General features: G+C 55.2%; 1 protein-coding gene across 1 annotated transcript in view; it reads left to right on the forward strand.

Moving 5' to 3' along the window:
• Nucleotides 1-462: 462 nt before the first annotated feature.
• L3MBTL1 (l(3)mbt-like 1 (Drosophila)) overlaps nucleotides 463-12,881 on the forward strand; it is a gene marked incomplete at its 5' end in the record, with an annotated part of 13,439 nt that continues 1,020 nt past the window's right edge. Inside the window, 15 exons of the mRNA XM_010073800.1 lie at nucleotides 463-550; nucleotides 2,604-2,695; nucleotides 3,336-3,440; nucleotides 4,302-4,437; nucleotides 4,948-5,039; nucleotides 6,086-6,237; nucleotides 7,213-7,289; nucleotides 7,730-7,815; nucleotides 8,382-8,492; nucleotides 8,771-8,885; nucleotides 9,140-9,239; nucleotides 10,167-10,364; nucleotides 10,691-10,737; nucleotides 11,692-11,849; nucleotides 12,720-12,782. Coding sequence (XP_010072102.1) covers nucleotides 463-550; nucleotides 2,604-2,695; nucleotides 3,336-3,440; nucleotides 4,302-4,437; nucleotides 4,948-5,039; nucleotides 6,086-6,237; nucleotides 7,213-7,289; nucleotides 7,730-7,815; nucleotides 8,382-8,492; nucleotides 8,771-8,885; nucleotides 9,140-9,239; nucleotides 10,167-10,364; nucleotides 10,691-10,737; nucleotides 11,692-11,849; nucleotides 12,720-12,782 — 1,620 coding nt within the window. The remainder of the gene's footprint in view (nucleotides 551-2,603; nucleotides 2,696-3,335; nucleotides 3,441-4,301; nucleotides 4,438-4,947; nucleotides 5,040-6,085; nucleotides 6,238-7,212; nucleotides 7,290-7,729; nucleotides 7,816-8,381; nucleotides 8,493-8,770; nucleotides 8,886-9,139; nucleotides 9,240-10,166; nucleotides 10,365-10,690; nucleotides 10,738-11,691; nucleotides 11,850-12,719; nucleotides 12,783-12,881) is intronic.

Genomic DNA, 12,881 nt, shown 5'->3' on the forward strand with positions numbered 1-12,881 from the left:
AGGGGTTCCTCTAGAGGTCAGCTTTGGTTCAAGGCCTGTTGCTCAGGACTCAGTACTTCAGCACCTCAGACTGGGCAGTGCTGGACTCGTCCTGACTGGGCTGTAGGTATCGAGAGCTCTCAGCTGCTCTCTTGAGTTTGGGTCACCAAAGTAAGTGTTGAAGTGTGAGAGTGTCTATCTGCCTGTCCTGGGGAAGGGAGAGTGACTGTGACAAGGCAAGGGAGCTCTCCTTGCCAGCCCTGACTGCCACAGGTCCACTCCAGGCATGATCGCTACCACTCAGCACCAAAACCCTCCTTGGGCTCCCATTATCAGATCCTCTTGGCTGCCCATTTCTGGGCCAAGCATCAGTCAAACCATGGATGTTGCGGAGGCACCACTGCGAGGGTACAACACACAGCATAAACCTCTGTGCAGACCTCCAATGTGATGGACTTCTGTCTTGTCTGCTCTCATGTCTAGGAGGAAAAGCAGGAAGAGAGGAAAAGCTCTGCCGGAGACTCTGCCATCAGCAATCTGGAGGCTGATATGTGGAATGGGATCCAGCACGGTATGGAGGGCCGGGCGGGCGGTGGGGTGAGCACTCCAGCCACAGCTGTGGTGTCCTGCTGTGGGGCTGGGCCAGAATTTTGGTTCTCCAGCAGAGTCAAACACCCAGTGCAATGCACTGGTACATGTTCCTGAAGGCTTTTCAGCTCCTCTGCTTGCTTGATCCTGCTCTCTCTGTCTCTTTCCATTTCTCTCCTTTCCTCTTTTACTCCTGAGCAATAATGTGACTGTGCCACACCTGGCTTTGTCCCCTCTTTGGACAGTCTTATGGGGAACTTCCCTCACATGATCAGGAGCTCACAAGTTTGGGAGCTGCTCCTGTAGGTCTGCTGCCACTGAAACTGGGTGATTTGGGGTTGTCTCATCTTCCAGGGGTCTATTTCTGGCCCATATCAGAGGAGATGTCAAATGCAGAGCTGTTGACACAGAGGGGAAGGAGACAAGCTGAGGGATGCACTGTTTGCTTGTTTGGTTTTTTTCCCTGTGGTGCAATGGGGGTGAGGAGGAAAGAAAACTTGGGAAAATACTGAAATGAACATTTATGGGAGACCTTTTGTCTCTGAATAGTAAAAGGTCATACTCAAAGTAATTTTAAAATGAAACTGTTCCAGCTGCATACTCCTCTGCATAGCCAAATGTAGGGACGGCAGCAGGGGCCAGATGTCATTAACCCCTGATGTTACACTGAGTTAACCACTATTAAAAAGGGATCTCATACCGCTTGCCAAGTCCTTTTCTCTAGAATCTGAGCCCTGAGCATGTAACCTTCCCTGCTGCATACACATAAGTAGTGTTGAGCCTTGTTATTTCAGCGTTTTATTTTCTCTTATTTTAGAAGTACATCAGCAAACAAAATACACACCTGGATGCTTCAGTGCAGCAAAGTCGGTGTATGCTCTGTCTCCAGGTGTACTTGTCATTCTCCAGAAGTGCATAGCTGGTACTTATGGATTCCCCAAACATGCCTGCCACTTTTTTCTACATCCTAAAGAATGATAAAAGTGTTTGCCACTCTTAACTTTTAGTGAAGCATCTAGGTTAGTAACCTTGCTCACTGGAGCTCAGCTTTAATTTCTTCTGCAAGTTCCCATTTTTTCCATCTCTGCTTCCCCTAAGCCCAAGGGGGAAGGAGTTGGTCTGTTTTCCCCCAGCATTTCTTGCCTGCCCTACCCAAGGCAGTCTGCTGTGGCTGACCTGTAGCTGTGAGCTACTCGGTGCTAGAATAGGCACAGCGCTCCTGGAATCCCTTCAGGCACTACAAAGGAGGAAGAGAAAGTGGCTGGAGAGCCAGAGACTTGGGTTATGTCTTGTGTGCCATGGGAAAAGCCTTTGTGGCCTTCCCAGAGGGCTTGAGGGCGTGAAGGATCCCCTCCCTGCCTATGAAGAGATGATGCTGTCATCTTTTCATGAATACTATAGGGGTAAATGCATCTCTAGGGCACCAGGGTGGCCCTGGTGTGCCAAGAGGGGCTCAGGTGGTTGTCTCGGAGCAGAGGATAGCAGAGCTGGTGCCTCCAGAGCAGTGGTGGGAGGTGAGCCTGCTGCTGGTTTGACTGGCCAGGGGCCCCTTGTGGCTGGGGGGTGATTCCCAGACCTCTGCATGGATCCTGCTGGCTGTCCCAAATCCATCAGTGCTGTGGCCAGTTGGGATGGATTGGCTGGAGGATGACTGGTTGCAGAGGTGTCCTGATGCTTTTGCACAGGATGGCTTGTCCCTCAGGCTCCTTAGGTGCCTTCCTAGAGCATTGTACAGCGACAGAGGACATTTGTCACGGGGACCTTTGTGAGGGGGGGCCTCTTGGCTCTGTCCCTCCTCGGACAGCTAGACGGGGTTTGCCAGAGAAGGGGCTCTGGTAGGATGGTGCTGAGCTTTGCAGGGATGCAGGACTGTGTGTGAGAGCGAGATGCGGCCCCAGCGGCACCCGTGCGCTCAGCTGCCCTCCACGCTGCCCCGAGGCCAAGGCAGGCAGGGACAGAGGCTGGAGGAGGCGGGGACGGAGGCTGGAGCAGACCCTCAGCTGCGGCTCTTGTGTGTGCATTTGTGCTGCGCTCAGGTGCCAGTGAGGAGAAGAAAGAAGGCTGGTCTTGGGCGTCCTACTTGGAGGAGCAGAAAGCTGTCGCTGCCCCTTTAGATCTCTTCCAGGATGTGAGTTGGGATTTTCCTGTCTTTTTCCCTCTTTCATTTTCTCTTTTCTTTCCCTTTTTTTTCCCACCCCTCCTCCTTCTCCTCTCTTCCTTGCTTCCCTATTTTGCGGGACTCTGAGCAATAAGCAAGCTCCCATCTTCACCTGGAGGTGACCAGTCAGCCTCCAGTTTTGATTTGCCTCGAGTCCCACCTCCCAGCAGGGTGCTGTCCCCCTTTCCCAAGCACCCCACATTTGCCTAGGACACCCCTGTGGCTCTGGCAGGGTGGTGGAGCCTTTCCAGACCTTCTTGGAAGCTAGGTGTGGGCTCTCCTGAGGCCATGGTGCTGTGCTGCACCTCTGCTCCCTGCTGTCCAATTGCCAGGGTGCAAAGAAGAGCCAGGCCCATGCCCCCCTCTCCCCGGCTGTGGCTGGTAGCCCAGGGACTCCCTGCCCTGCCAGCAGCAAGAGAAGCAAACCCATAAGGAGGTGGAAGACTGTTTTTCTATGGGAAAATAATTAAAATTTGGATGACAACATAACCTGTGGCCCACAGTCTCCTGGTTCCAGCAGCTCCCATTGCCTGATGGTTGCTCCTTGGGATGGTTTTAGACCCAACTACCTGTGTTGATTTTTATATTGTGGTTTCACTTTTGTTTTCAGTACCAAGTACCTTCCCAGCGCAAGAATGGCTTTAAAGTGGGGATGAAGCTGGAAGGGATCGATCCGCAGCACCCATCGATGTACTTTATCCTGACAGTGGCTGAGGTAAGGCGCCTCCGGTTCCCATGTTGCTTGGGTCCTCCTCACACCCGCGCAGCAGGAGGCTCGGTGGGAGGGGAGGTGCTGCCGGCTGGCCTGTGGACGAGACAGGCTTTGGGCCCTTGCCTGTGTGTTGCTCCATGAGATGAGCTGGCACTCCAGCACCTTGGTCAAGCAAACGGGAAGTTTCTTTACAGTTCGTAGGGGCAGGAGACAGTGCTTCAGAGCAGCAGTGCCCCAGCCTAGTTGGTCTCTCCATCTCCTGACACAGCAAAGCCACAGGGGGAGAGACTGTGGTGATGGCAGCAGCTTCTGATCTTCGAGCTGATGCCCCTCAGACAGGTCTGAGCCCTTGAGATGGAGGGTGTGGAGGCACCCCATTGCTCTTCCTTGTGTCCGTGGAGGCTCTCTGTCTGTGGGGCTCTCCGCTCAGCCATGTGGCAGCCAAACCAGCCTTGCCTCACAGTGCTCCCTAGGGAGACCAGCCATACAACAGTGGCTGCTGTTCTTGCTGCTGGAGAGATTTCACCAAAGCAGCACGGCCTTTAGCCAAAATCCCTGCACCAGCATGTCTCCCGGGTGCAGAAAAGTGAATTCTTGCAGTTGCTGCACCAGCTAGGTGCCCTACCATGGAATCTCATGCCCAGCCTGAACGTGGCTGGCTTGTGGTGGCCTTGCACTTACCTTGTTCCATGCTGGACACCTTTTGGGACTGGCATATGCCTCCCGATTTGGGCCCTGGGCTATGATTGACTCTTGGCTTCCCTAAGTGATATGCTGAGGTTGTGTGCAGGAGGAGAGGCGCGTGTGATGCTCAGCCAGGAGGTTTCCATGGTCCTGTCCTTTTCATGCCCTCCCTGCTGGTAGGTGTGCGGTTACCGGATGCGCCTCCACTTTGATGGCTACTCTGAGTGCCATGATTTCTGGCTGAATGCTGATTCCCCCGACATCCACCCTGCTGGCTGGTTTGAGGAGACAGGGCACAAACTCCAGCCCCCAAAAGGTAAGGAGTCAGCGAGTCTCCGTTGGTGAATCCTGTTGAAGGAGGGGGACAAGTAGTGGGGCCGCAGGCACAGAGTTGGAGGTGGGGACAGGGTGGCTCCATGGGGCCCAGGAGGGGATGCTTCTGTGCTGGGGGGTTCCACAGGACAACCTTTCAGGCACCCAGCACGCTAAAGATCACTGCTTCCTCCCATTCTAGGGCAAAGCCCTGTCACCCTGGATGTCCCAGTGCCAGGCTGGAGCCAGCAGCTGAGCCCCAGGGCAGGTGGGACTGATGCTCTCTGGGGTGGAGCTGAGCTCTGGATTTCCACCTGACTGCTAACATTCCCTAGCACCCCTTCAAAGTCAGCTCAGGCCCCTTGGGGTTTCCCAGGGCTGCTGTAGACCCCCCACAGCAGGACATGCCTGGCAGGGGGAGGGCTGGTTGGGGCTGGCTGGACTCGGCCTCACAACCTCCTGGCTGCTCTCCTGTGAACTCACTGTTCTCATTTCTGTTCCTGAGGGGTTGTAGGTTATAAGGAAGAAGAATTCAGCTGGACAAACTACCTGAAGATAACAAAGGCTCAGGCAGCTCCTAAGCACCTCTTCATGGTTCAAAACACTGTGAGTAGCAGCTTCTCCTTCCTGCCAGAGCCTGCAGGTTCAGGTTTGACTTCTTCCCCTCCAGCTGGGCAGAATGCCTCTGCCAGTGCTGGGCTTTCCTCTGTCCACCCCACACTTCTCAAGCCCAGAGTGCAGAGGGCCAGGATTGCTGGCATGCTGGCATTTCTGAATGAGATGCTTTGCTGCTGAGGATCTGTAGCTTGGACACTAGTTTGGTGTGCCCAAAAATGGTGTTGGTCTGATTCACTCTTTCATCCGGGTCAGTCTTATGGACAGTTAAATCTGTAGCAAAAGTACTGGTGAGGAGAAGTAACCACTCCTCTCAACAATTATTTTGCCAAAACTCCTCAGTTAGTGTTTCGTAAGTATAAATCCTTCATATCTGTTTTGTGTCTTCATTGTTTCTGTTTCCGCCTTTATTCTTCATATGGTAGCTTGGGTGAGGAAAGTGGGAATATAGTGGAGTGCGAAATGCTGATGTCAGCTGCAGAGGAAACTCAGGCTACTGATAAATCAGCCTCTCCAAGTTATTTATTGTGTCTGGACCCTCCTCTTTATTGCTGCAACAATCCCACTAGTGTATGTGATGCAGCATTTTGCACAGATTTTGCATCCAAGAAATAAAGGCAAGGTAGGATGATGGGCCCCATCCCAGCTCCTCCTGCCAAGCCTAGGGCACTGGTCGCTGCTGACACTGGAGGAGTGTGACTACAAACAAGTGTTTTGTGACAAAATCTGAATCAGTGTAAGTTGGAGGCTATTTTTTTTTTCGAGGTTTCTGCTTATAGAAAATACTGAGGGTCTGAAGATTTATTTTCCTCTTTCTTTGTGTGGCCAAGCTCAGTTATTTACCCTCTGCCTCTCTGCATGCACAGCAGGGCACTGCCCTTCTCGGACCTTAAGTGGTCCTGGGCCTGCCTGGAGGCCAGGGAGGGTCTGGTTTTGGGAGGGTTTGGGCAGTTGCCTCCTTGCAGCAAGCAAGGGAAGTGGTGAGGAGGGTGCTGGGACCACAGCTCTGAAAAAAACCTGCCCCTTTCTCCTCCCAGCATGAGGCTTCCCCGGGCTTCAAGGTGGGCATGAAGCTTGAAGCTGTGGACCGCATGAACCCCTCCCTGATCTGTGTTGCCACAGTGACTGACGTGGTGGACAATCGCTTTTTGGTGCACTTCGACAACTGGGATGATACTTATGACTACTGGTAAGTGCATGGTAGCTCCTGGGGTGCCAGTGCTGGGGAGGCACCTTGCCACTGCTTCAGCGAGAGTGGTGGGGTGCTTGGGAAAGTGGGGGACAATCCCAGCACGCTGCTGCAGACAGGCCAGCAGAGGGTCACCCCCTGTGCTAGGAGACAAATCTTTGCCTGTTCCATGTCGCCTCCTTGGACATTGCCATGGCCCTGTAGGTAATGTGGGGCAAAGAGAGGCAGGATCGCATGCTGTGGGCTCGCCCCAAAACCCACGTGGGAGATGGGGCCACCTGCAGAGCAGAGACTGAAGGCCTGAGCTTAAAGGGAGCTCCTGCGGCTGTAGGCAGGAGATTGTGGATGGCGTGGGGAGGTGTCCCAGCTGGCCAATTAAAATGGACAGTTAGCACAATCAGGGTCTTGAGACCAACTCTGTTTCCTTTGTTGCTGGAGCCCTCTGATGTTCTCTTACGTCTCACCCCGAGGAGCTGTGGAGCTGCAGTGGTTTCTGTCCCTGGCTGCTCCTCACTCGCTGGTGCTGGGCAGCTGTGGCTCTGTCCTGGGCAGCCCCGCAAAGCAGCAGCATCTGAGTGTGCTGTGACCTGCTGGGAGCTGTGACCAGGACATGAGGCCCCCAATTGCTCAGGTCTCACTGCTGCAAGCTCTGAAAGGCATGGCCTGTCTCCCCGCTCGCAGCAAAGGGTTGCTGTTCTCTGGGCAGCTCTGCAGCAGAGCTTGCACCTGGTCGTGTTTGTATCCTGCCGCTCTGAGCCAGAGTTCCCCTGTTCCAGCCCTTGCCCTGCCAGGCCCTGGGTCACTCGGGGACAAGGGTGCTGTAGAAGACCTCGGCTTCTGCAGGGCCTTTTGCTGGTGGTGCAGGACCTGGGAGTGCTGCCAAGTGGCCCGCCCTGGGCCCCTGTAGCCCATGATCTCTGGCAGTGACGAGGCGGGTACCTCAGCCCTGTGTAAGACTTTGGGTGTGTTTTCTAGGTGTGACCCCAGCAGTCCATACATCCACCCAGTTGGATGGTGTCAGGAGCACGGCAAACCCCTCACACCTCCTCAAGGTGAGTCAAGTGGCCCTAGAGTGCCACCTCTGCTGGCACATCCCCTTGGGGACAGGCTTCCCAGGGTGGCATGGGAAGCCGGGGGTGCAAACCCCATGGCCCTTGCTTGTCTGCAGGCCTAGGCAGTTTCCTTTGGCAGGGCCGCAGCCAGGGAGGCAGTGTGCTCCTGCCAAGGCTCCTGTGCACTTGTTCAGGCGCAGCACGGTGGTTGTGTTGGGCCAAGTGGAGACACAAGGAGGTCTGTGCAGGCCCAGATGTTTTCTGCTCCCTTGTACCCTGAATTTCATGGTCCATGAGAAAATAGTAGCACTTCTTGATGTCTCTCATGTTCCCATGTGTCTGGCACAGACTTGGTTGGTCCTTCAAGGCAGTAGGACGTTCTGGGGTACGTGCTATCGTCCTGCAGGCATGTCTCACCTTCTGCATCTTCACCCTCCTAGATTATCCTGACCCCGACAACTTCACCTGGGAAAAGTACTTAAAGGAGACTGGAGCATCTGCTGTCCCAGCTTGGGCCTTCAAAGTGGTGAGTGACACATCACCTGCTCCACTGTGCCTGGGCAGGAATTCAGGTTTTCTCCATTGTCAGGTCTTTGCTTTTATGCAAAGCCAAGTGATGGTCAGTGTGCCTCTGCTACAGGCCTGGGGTTCAGGTCTACACTCGAGGTTCAGAAGTCAGGGCTATCCTGGACAGATAGTTCACAACTGGGAAAAATGGGAAGTATGACCATCCTTTTGGCTAGACAGGAGCCAGATGATGCGAAATTGTTTAGGCTTGCTTGATAGTTATTGTCTCCAACTGCAGCAACAGCAGCTGTGTCTAGCCAAGTGTGGCTGCAGTATAGATCCCCAGAATGTATCTCTTAGAGACCTTCTTCCCTTGGGCACAGCGTTCCCATCTCATTAAAGCATAGCTCAGATCCCAGAGGCCCGTCCTCACTCTCTCCTGTTGCCACTGTGAGCTCTTACCAGGACAGGCCAGGGCTGGGAGCTGGGCTTGAGGAGCACGCGCTGGTGGGCAAGCTGTTGAGGGGTGCGAGAGCCCAAAGCATGGCCCTGCTCCCCACTGACTTGGGTTCTTCCTGGCCCTAGCGCCCACCCCACGGCTTCCTGGTCAACATGAAGCTGGAGGCAGTGGACAGGAGGACTCCGTCCTTCATCCGAGTGGCCAGTGTGGAGGACGTGGAAGATCACAGGATAAAGGTGGGTGCTGGAGTCTCGGTGCTGGCTTGCTGGTTTGCTCGTGCCCTTCCCAGGTCACTGACTGTTGCAGCAGCAAAGTGTGTGGAGGTTTGCGGAAGCTCGCTGTGCGGAGGATGGAGAATGGCAGGTCCCAGTGCCTGGCTCCGGGAGCGGCGGACAGCCTTCTGCTGCAGTTCACCTCTGTCCTGCTCCTGGCTGTCAGCTTGGAGGGTTTCAGAGCTCCTCAGGGAGGTGTCCTGAGGTTTGCCCTGAAGTGACCTCTCTACTTGTCTCCTCAGATCCATTTTGATGGCTGGAGCCATGTCTATGATTTCTGGATTGATGCAGATCATCCAGACATCCACCCCATAGGCTGGTGCTCAAAAACTGGACACCCACTGCAGCCTCCTCTCAGTAAGTCCTGTGCCTGGGTCAGTCCCTCCTCCCAGGTCCCAAGTGTGCCAGATCCCCACTGTCACTGCCACCTGCCCGTGCACAGAAATGGGAGGGCACGCTCTGGCCAAGGATGGGCAGGGAGGAAGGGCTTTTCCGTGGAGTTGTCAGTTGGAAAATCCTCCCTGTTTAGCACAGGCAGAGAGCCCAGAGCCCTGGTTCTGCCTGGGGCTGCAGCTGTGACAGTTTCTCTCCTGTTTCTCCTCCTGGTCTAGGGCCAAAGGAACAAGCCTCCTCTGCCCACGGGGGCTGCCCAACCCTGGGCTGCAAGAGCATCCCTCACACCAAGAGCTCCAAGTACAGCTTTCACCACAGGTGAGCTCCAAAGCATGGCTCAGAGGGGCACAGCTTCGCTGCTGGCCCTTCCTCCACTCCTCCTCCCCCTCCAGCACCCAGCCCTTCCCTGCACCCACCCCGCGCCTGGCTCTGCCCCCAGCTTAGGGGCACCCCTTGCTCTCCTCAGGTTGGGTCCCAGGGCAGCCCAGAGCCCGTGGCTTGTGTAAGTCCTGTGAGCTCCTGTTCTGTGCCTGTCCTGCAGCACCCAGAGCCCCCATGGGTGCCTACAGGCCCATCTACCTGTGGGGACATATGGGCTACATAGGGGACAGTGCCTCTAGGATGCTCTTTGCTGATATCAGCTTCGACCCCCTCATTGATGCCTTTTACTGGGAGGCTGTCAGCTGGGGAGCCCTGAGAAGGAACAGTGCATCTCCCCCAGCTCAGGCAGTCACTTGTGTGACCTTTTCCAGGGGAAACCAGGCACGGTGTGGTGCTGGCCCCAGCATGGCAGGCTGGCGTCAAGAGAAGCCAATACAGTTGAGCATCCATGAGGATGGGGAAGGCAAATCTGGCTCTCAGGGGTTTCTCTGCTGAGTACACCAATGACATTTGCTTCCTCCTTACTCTGAGGCTAGTCTGGATGCCTCTGGGGGCAAGGAAGGGAAGTTGGAGACTCAGTGAACCCCAATGACTTGCTTGATCAGCTCAGTGATGACTTTCACAGGGTCAGTGTGATGGCAGTGGAGAAGGTGGGATGAGTGTTTGTACCTGGAGGCACTGGGTGTGCCCTGCCTGTGCACCCAGCGCCCTAGCCCCAGGGATTTGTTCAGTATGTCTTTACTCTGCTTTCCCTGGCCAGGGCCATGGCTTCCTGTGCTCGGGGGCAGAGGGGTGGCCCTGCTGGCTCACCCCCCCACGCTGCTCTGAGCTGGGTCCAACGCTTGCCTCCCTTCTGTTCTCTAGGAAGTGCCCCACGCCGGGTTGTGACGGGTCAGGACATGTGACTGGGAGATTCACGGCCCATTACTGCCTCTCAGGGTGCCCGCTGGCGGAGAAGAACCAGGGCAGGCTTAAGGCGGACTTGTCTGACACCGAGGCCTCAACTCGCAAGAGGAACCTGATTGGCTTCCCTCAGCGAAAGAAATCTCGGCACCACGGGAGGTAGGGGCACGCCTGGTGATCCCCATGCAGCAGCGCAGGGCCCCTGTGCCACCGCTGCCATCCCTGGGAGGGGTGGCCAAGCCAGAGAGGCTCCTTGACCGCGGGGAAGCATGGTTGCTGGCAGCTGGCCTTTGTCCTTCCAGCTCTGTTGGGCACCTCTCTTGGTTTTTCTTCCCGCGTTTTGTGTCTTTAGCTGTCAACCCTTTGGGTCAGGGTCCAAGAGGTAATCCTTGCTCCTGCTGCCAAGGCATTGCTCTGTGCAGCGCGGAGGAGGGCCCTCGGGCCAGTCCCAGCCCAGTTGGAAATCAGTCTTCCTGTCTCTTTAGAGGGCGACCTCCAAAGTACCGGAAGATCCAGCAGGAAGACTTCCAGAGTAAGTGCCGTCCTCTGCCACAGTGTCATCGCAGGGGCGAGGCTGGAGGAGCTGGGGTGGTGGCTGCTGGAGGCTGGTCTCGCTTGGCTCACTCAGTCAGACCTCACGCAGGTCGGCACCAGTGAGGAGCTTGTGGTCAGCTGCCAAAGTTGACCATCTGAGAAGGAATGTCCCTGCCTCTTACCAGAGCTCTGCTGGGTCCCTCCTCGTATCTCTTGGTTTATGTCTGTGAATCTTTGAGTGCTTTAGGGCAGGGAATTAGGATCCTCTCTCTATAGCACTGCATTGTCCCTGGCACTTTGTCCTCTTCAGACAGGGATGCTGTGCCTTCATCCTGTGGCTGCTCTACCCCAAAATATCAGTGTGGTTATGAAGTGCCAAATTCAGAAACAGTTGGCGAACAGTTTGCTTGGCATTTGGTTCTGATGACTGACATAAGACAATGACTGACATTTATTCCAGCCAGTGTCCGTTTTACCCTGGGCTGTCCTGCTGCCTACCCCAGGGCTGGGGGTGAGTGAAGAGAATCTCTTCTTGGGAACCATCCTTGACGCCTTGGAGCAGAGAGCATGGGAAAAGCTTTGTTAAAAACCTGAAATGAACTGAATGATATGGGATGGCATTCTGGTGTGAAGTTTGACATTGGAATATAGTTCAGCATGGAAAATAAATGATTGAAGGTGGTGAGAACAAGGCAAAGCCAAGCTTGTCTCTAAACTTCTTCCCTCGCCATCCCCAGTCCCACCAAACTGAACACTTGGTTACACTGATAGCCTGCTAATCTGAGGGACAACCCCTAGGTCTTGATACCTGGACGCATGAGACCATCTGCTGTGAGCCCTGGGCCCTGCCCTGAACGGGGCCCTCCCCAAGGCTTGTAGGATAGGATGGGATGGGTTGATGGGATGTTCTCATCCTTCTACGTTGGATCACATCTTGCATTTTTATTGACAGCTATTTCTTCAGACAATATGCACCAGTCGCTCTTCATGTCTGCCCTGTCTGCCCACCCCGACCGCTCGCTGTCGCTCTGCTGGGAGCAGCACTGCAAGCTCCTGCCGGGGGTGGCTGGCATCACAGCAACTACAGTGGCCAAGTGGACCACTGATGAGGTAAGATGGTTTTGAAGACTGCATGCTGGCTTCTAACCCCCTGCCATGGCTGGGAGCGCTCCACTGGGCTGTGCAGCACCACGGTACACGTGCCAGCTGTGGAGGTGCTTCAGCAGCCACCTTCCTGGGCTGGCAAGAATGTGATCTGCTAGCCACGCTTGTGGGGTACTGCAGGGACAGCTGACAGGGGAGAGCCCTGAGGGCAGCTTCTGGGAAGCAACTGCAGAACTACCAGGTTCTTGCTTAGCTCGGATGTGACACTAGCCCAGCACAGGCAGGTGAAGGCAAACAGCAGTCTCTTCATTTAGCATCTTACAGTTTTCCAGAGAAATCGGTTTCATCTTTGCCGAGTTAAAAAATTAGACCATAGGCTCTGCAGGTAAGAAGTCACCTCCCTTTTTCTCTGAAAAAGAAATCCTTACCTCAGATTCTTCATCGTCACCTTCATTCACTTTCTTGAGCATCTGCGATGGCCCCTCTTGAGGCCTGGGTAGCTGGAACTCTGGCACCAGCCCCAGCAGCCAGCCCTGCCTGATTTCCCCGTTCCCCTCCAGTGTGCCCCTCTCCTGCCCCTGCCCCTCGGTAGGAATCATCTGGCTGTGCTGGAGGTCGCTGTGCTGGAGGTGGCTTGTTGGAGATGAAGCTGCTGTGGCATTGGCTGGTCTGGGGCTGGAGGCGATCAGCACCTGTGCCCTGGCCGGAGCGTGCTCTCCCAGCATGGGAGGGTGCTGCAGCTGCAGCCTTTGCCCTGACAGCCGCGTGTTACCTTGCAGGGCGCAAAATGCCGCTGTGGAGGTGAGGGTGTGGGCTTATGGGGGGTCACCAGCCAGAAACGCTCCTGTCTTGACATTTTTCTCTGTTTATTCCAAGGTCTTTAGCTTTGTTCAGACTCTGACGGGTTGCGAAGACCAAGCCAAGCTCTTCAAGGACGAGGTGAGAAGGGCTGGAGGCTGAGTGCAGGTGGCCTTTCAGCTGTTTGTCAACAGGGCAGGGAGGAGCTGGCCAGTGGCCTTCCTGCAACAGATTGCTGCT

This window comes from Pterocles gutturalis, unplaced genomic scaffold (genome assembly GCF_000699245.1).
Source record: "Pterocles gutturalis isolate BGI_N339 unplaced genomic scaffold, ASM69924v1 scaffold41492, whole genome shotgun sequence".
NCBI classification, from domain to species: Eukaryota; Metazoa; Chordata; class Aves; order Pterocliformes; family Pteroclidae; genus Pterocles; species Pterocles gutturalis.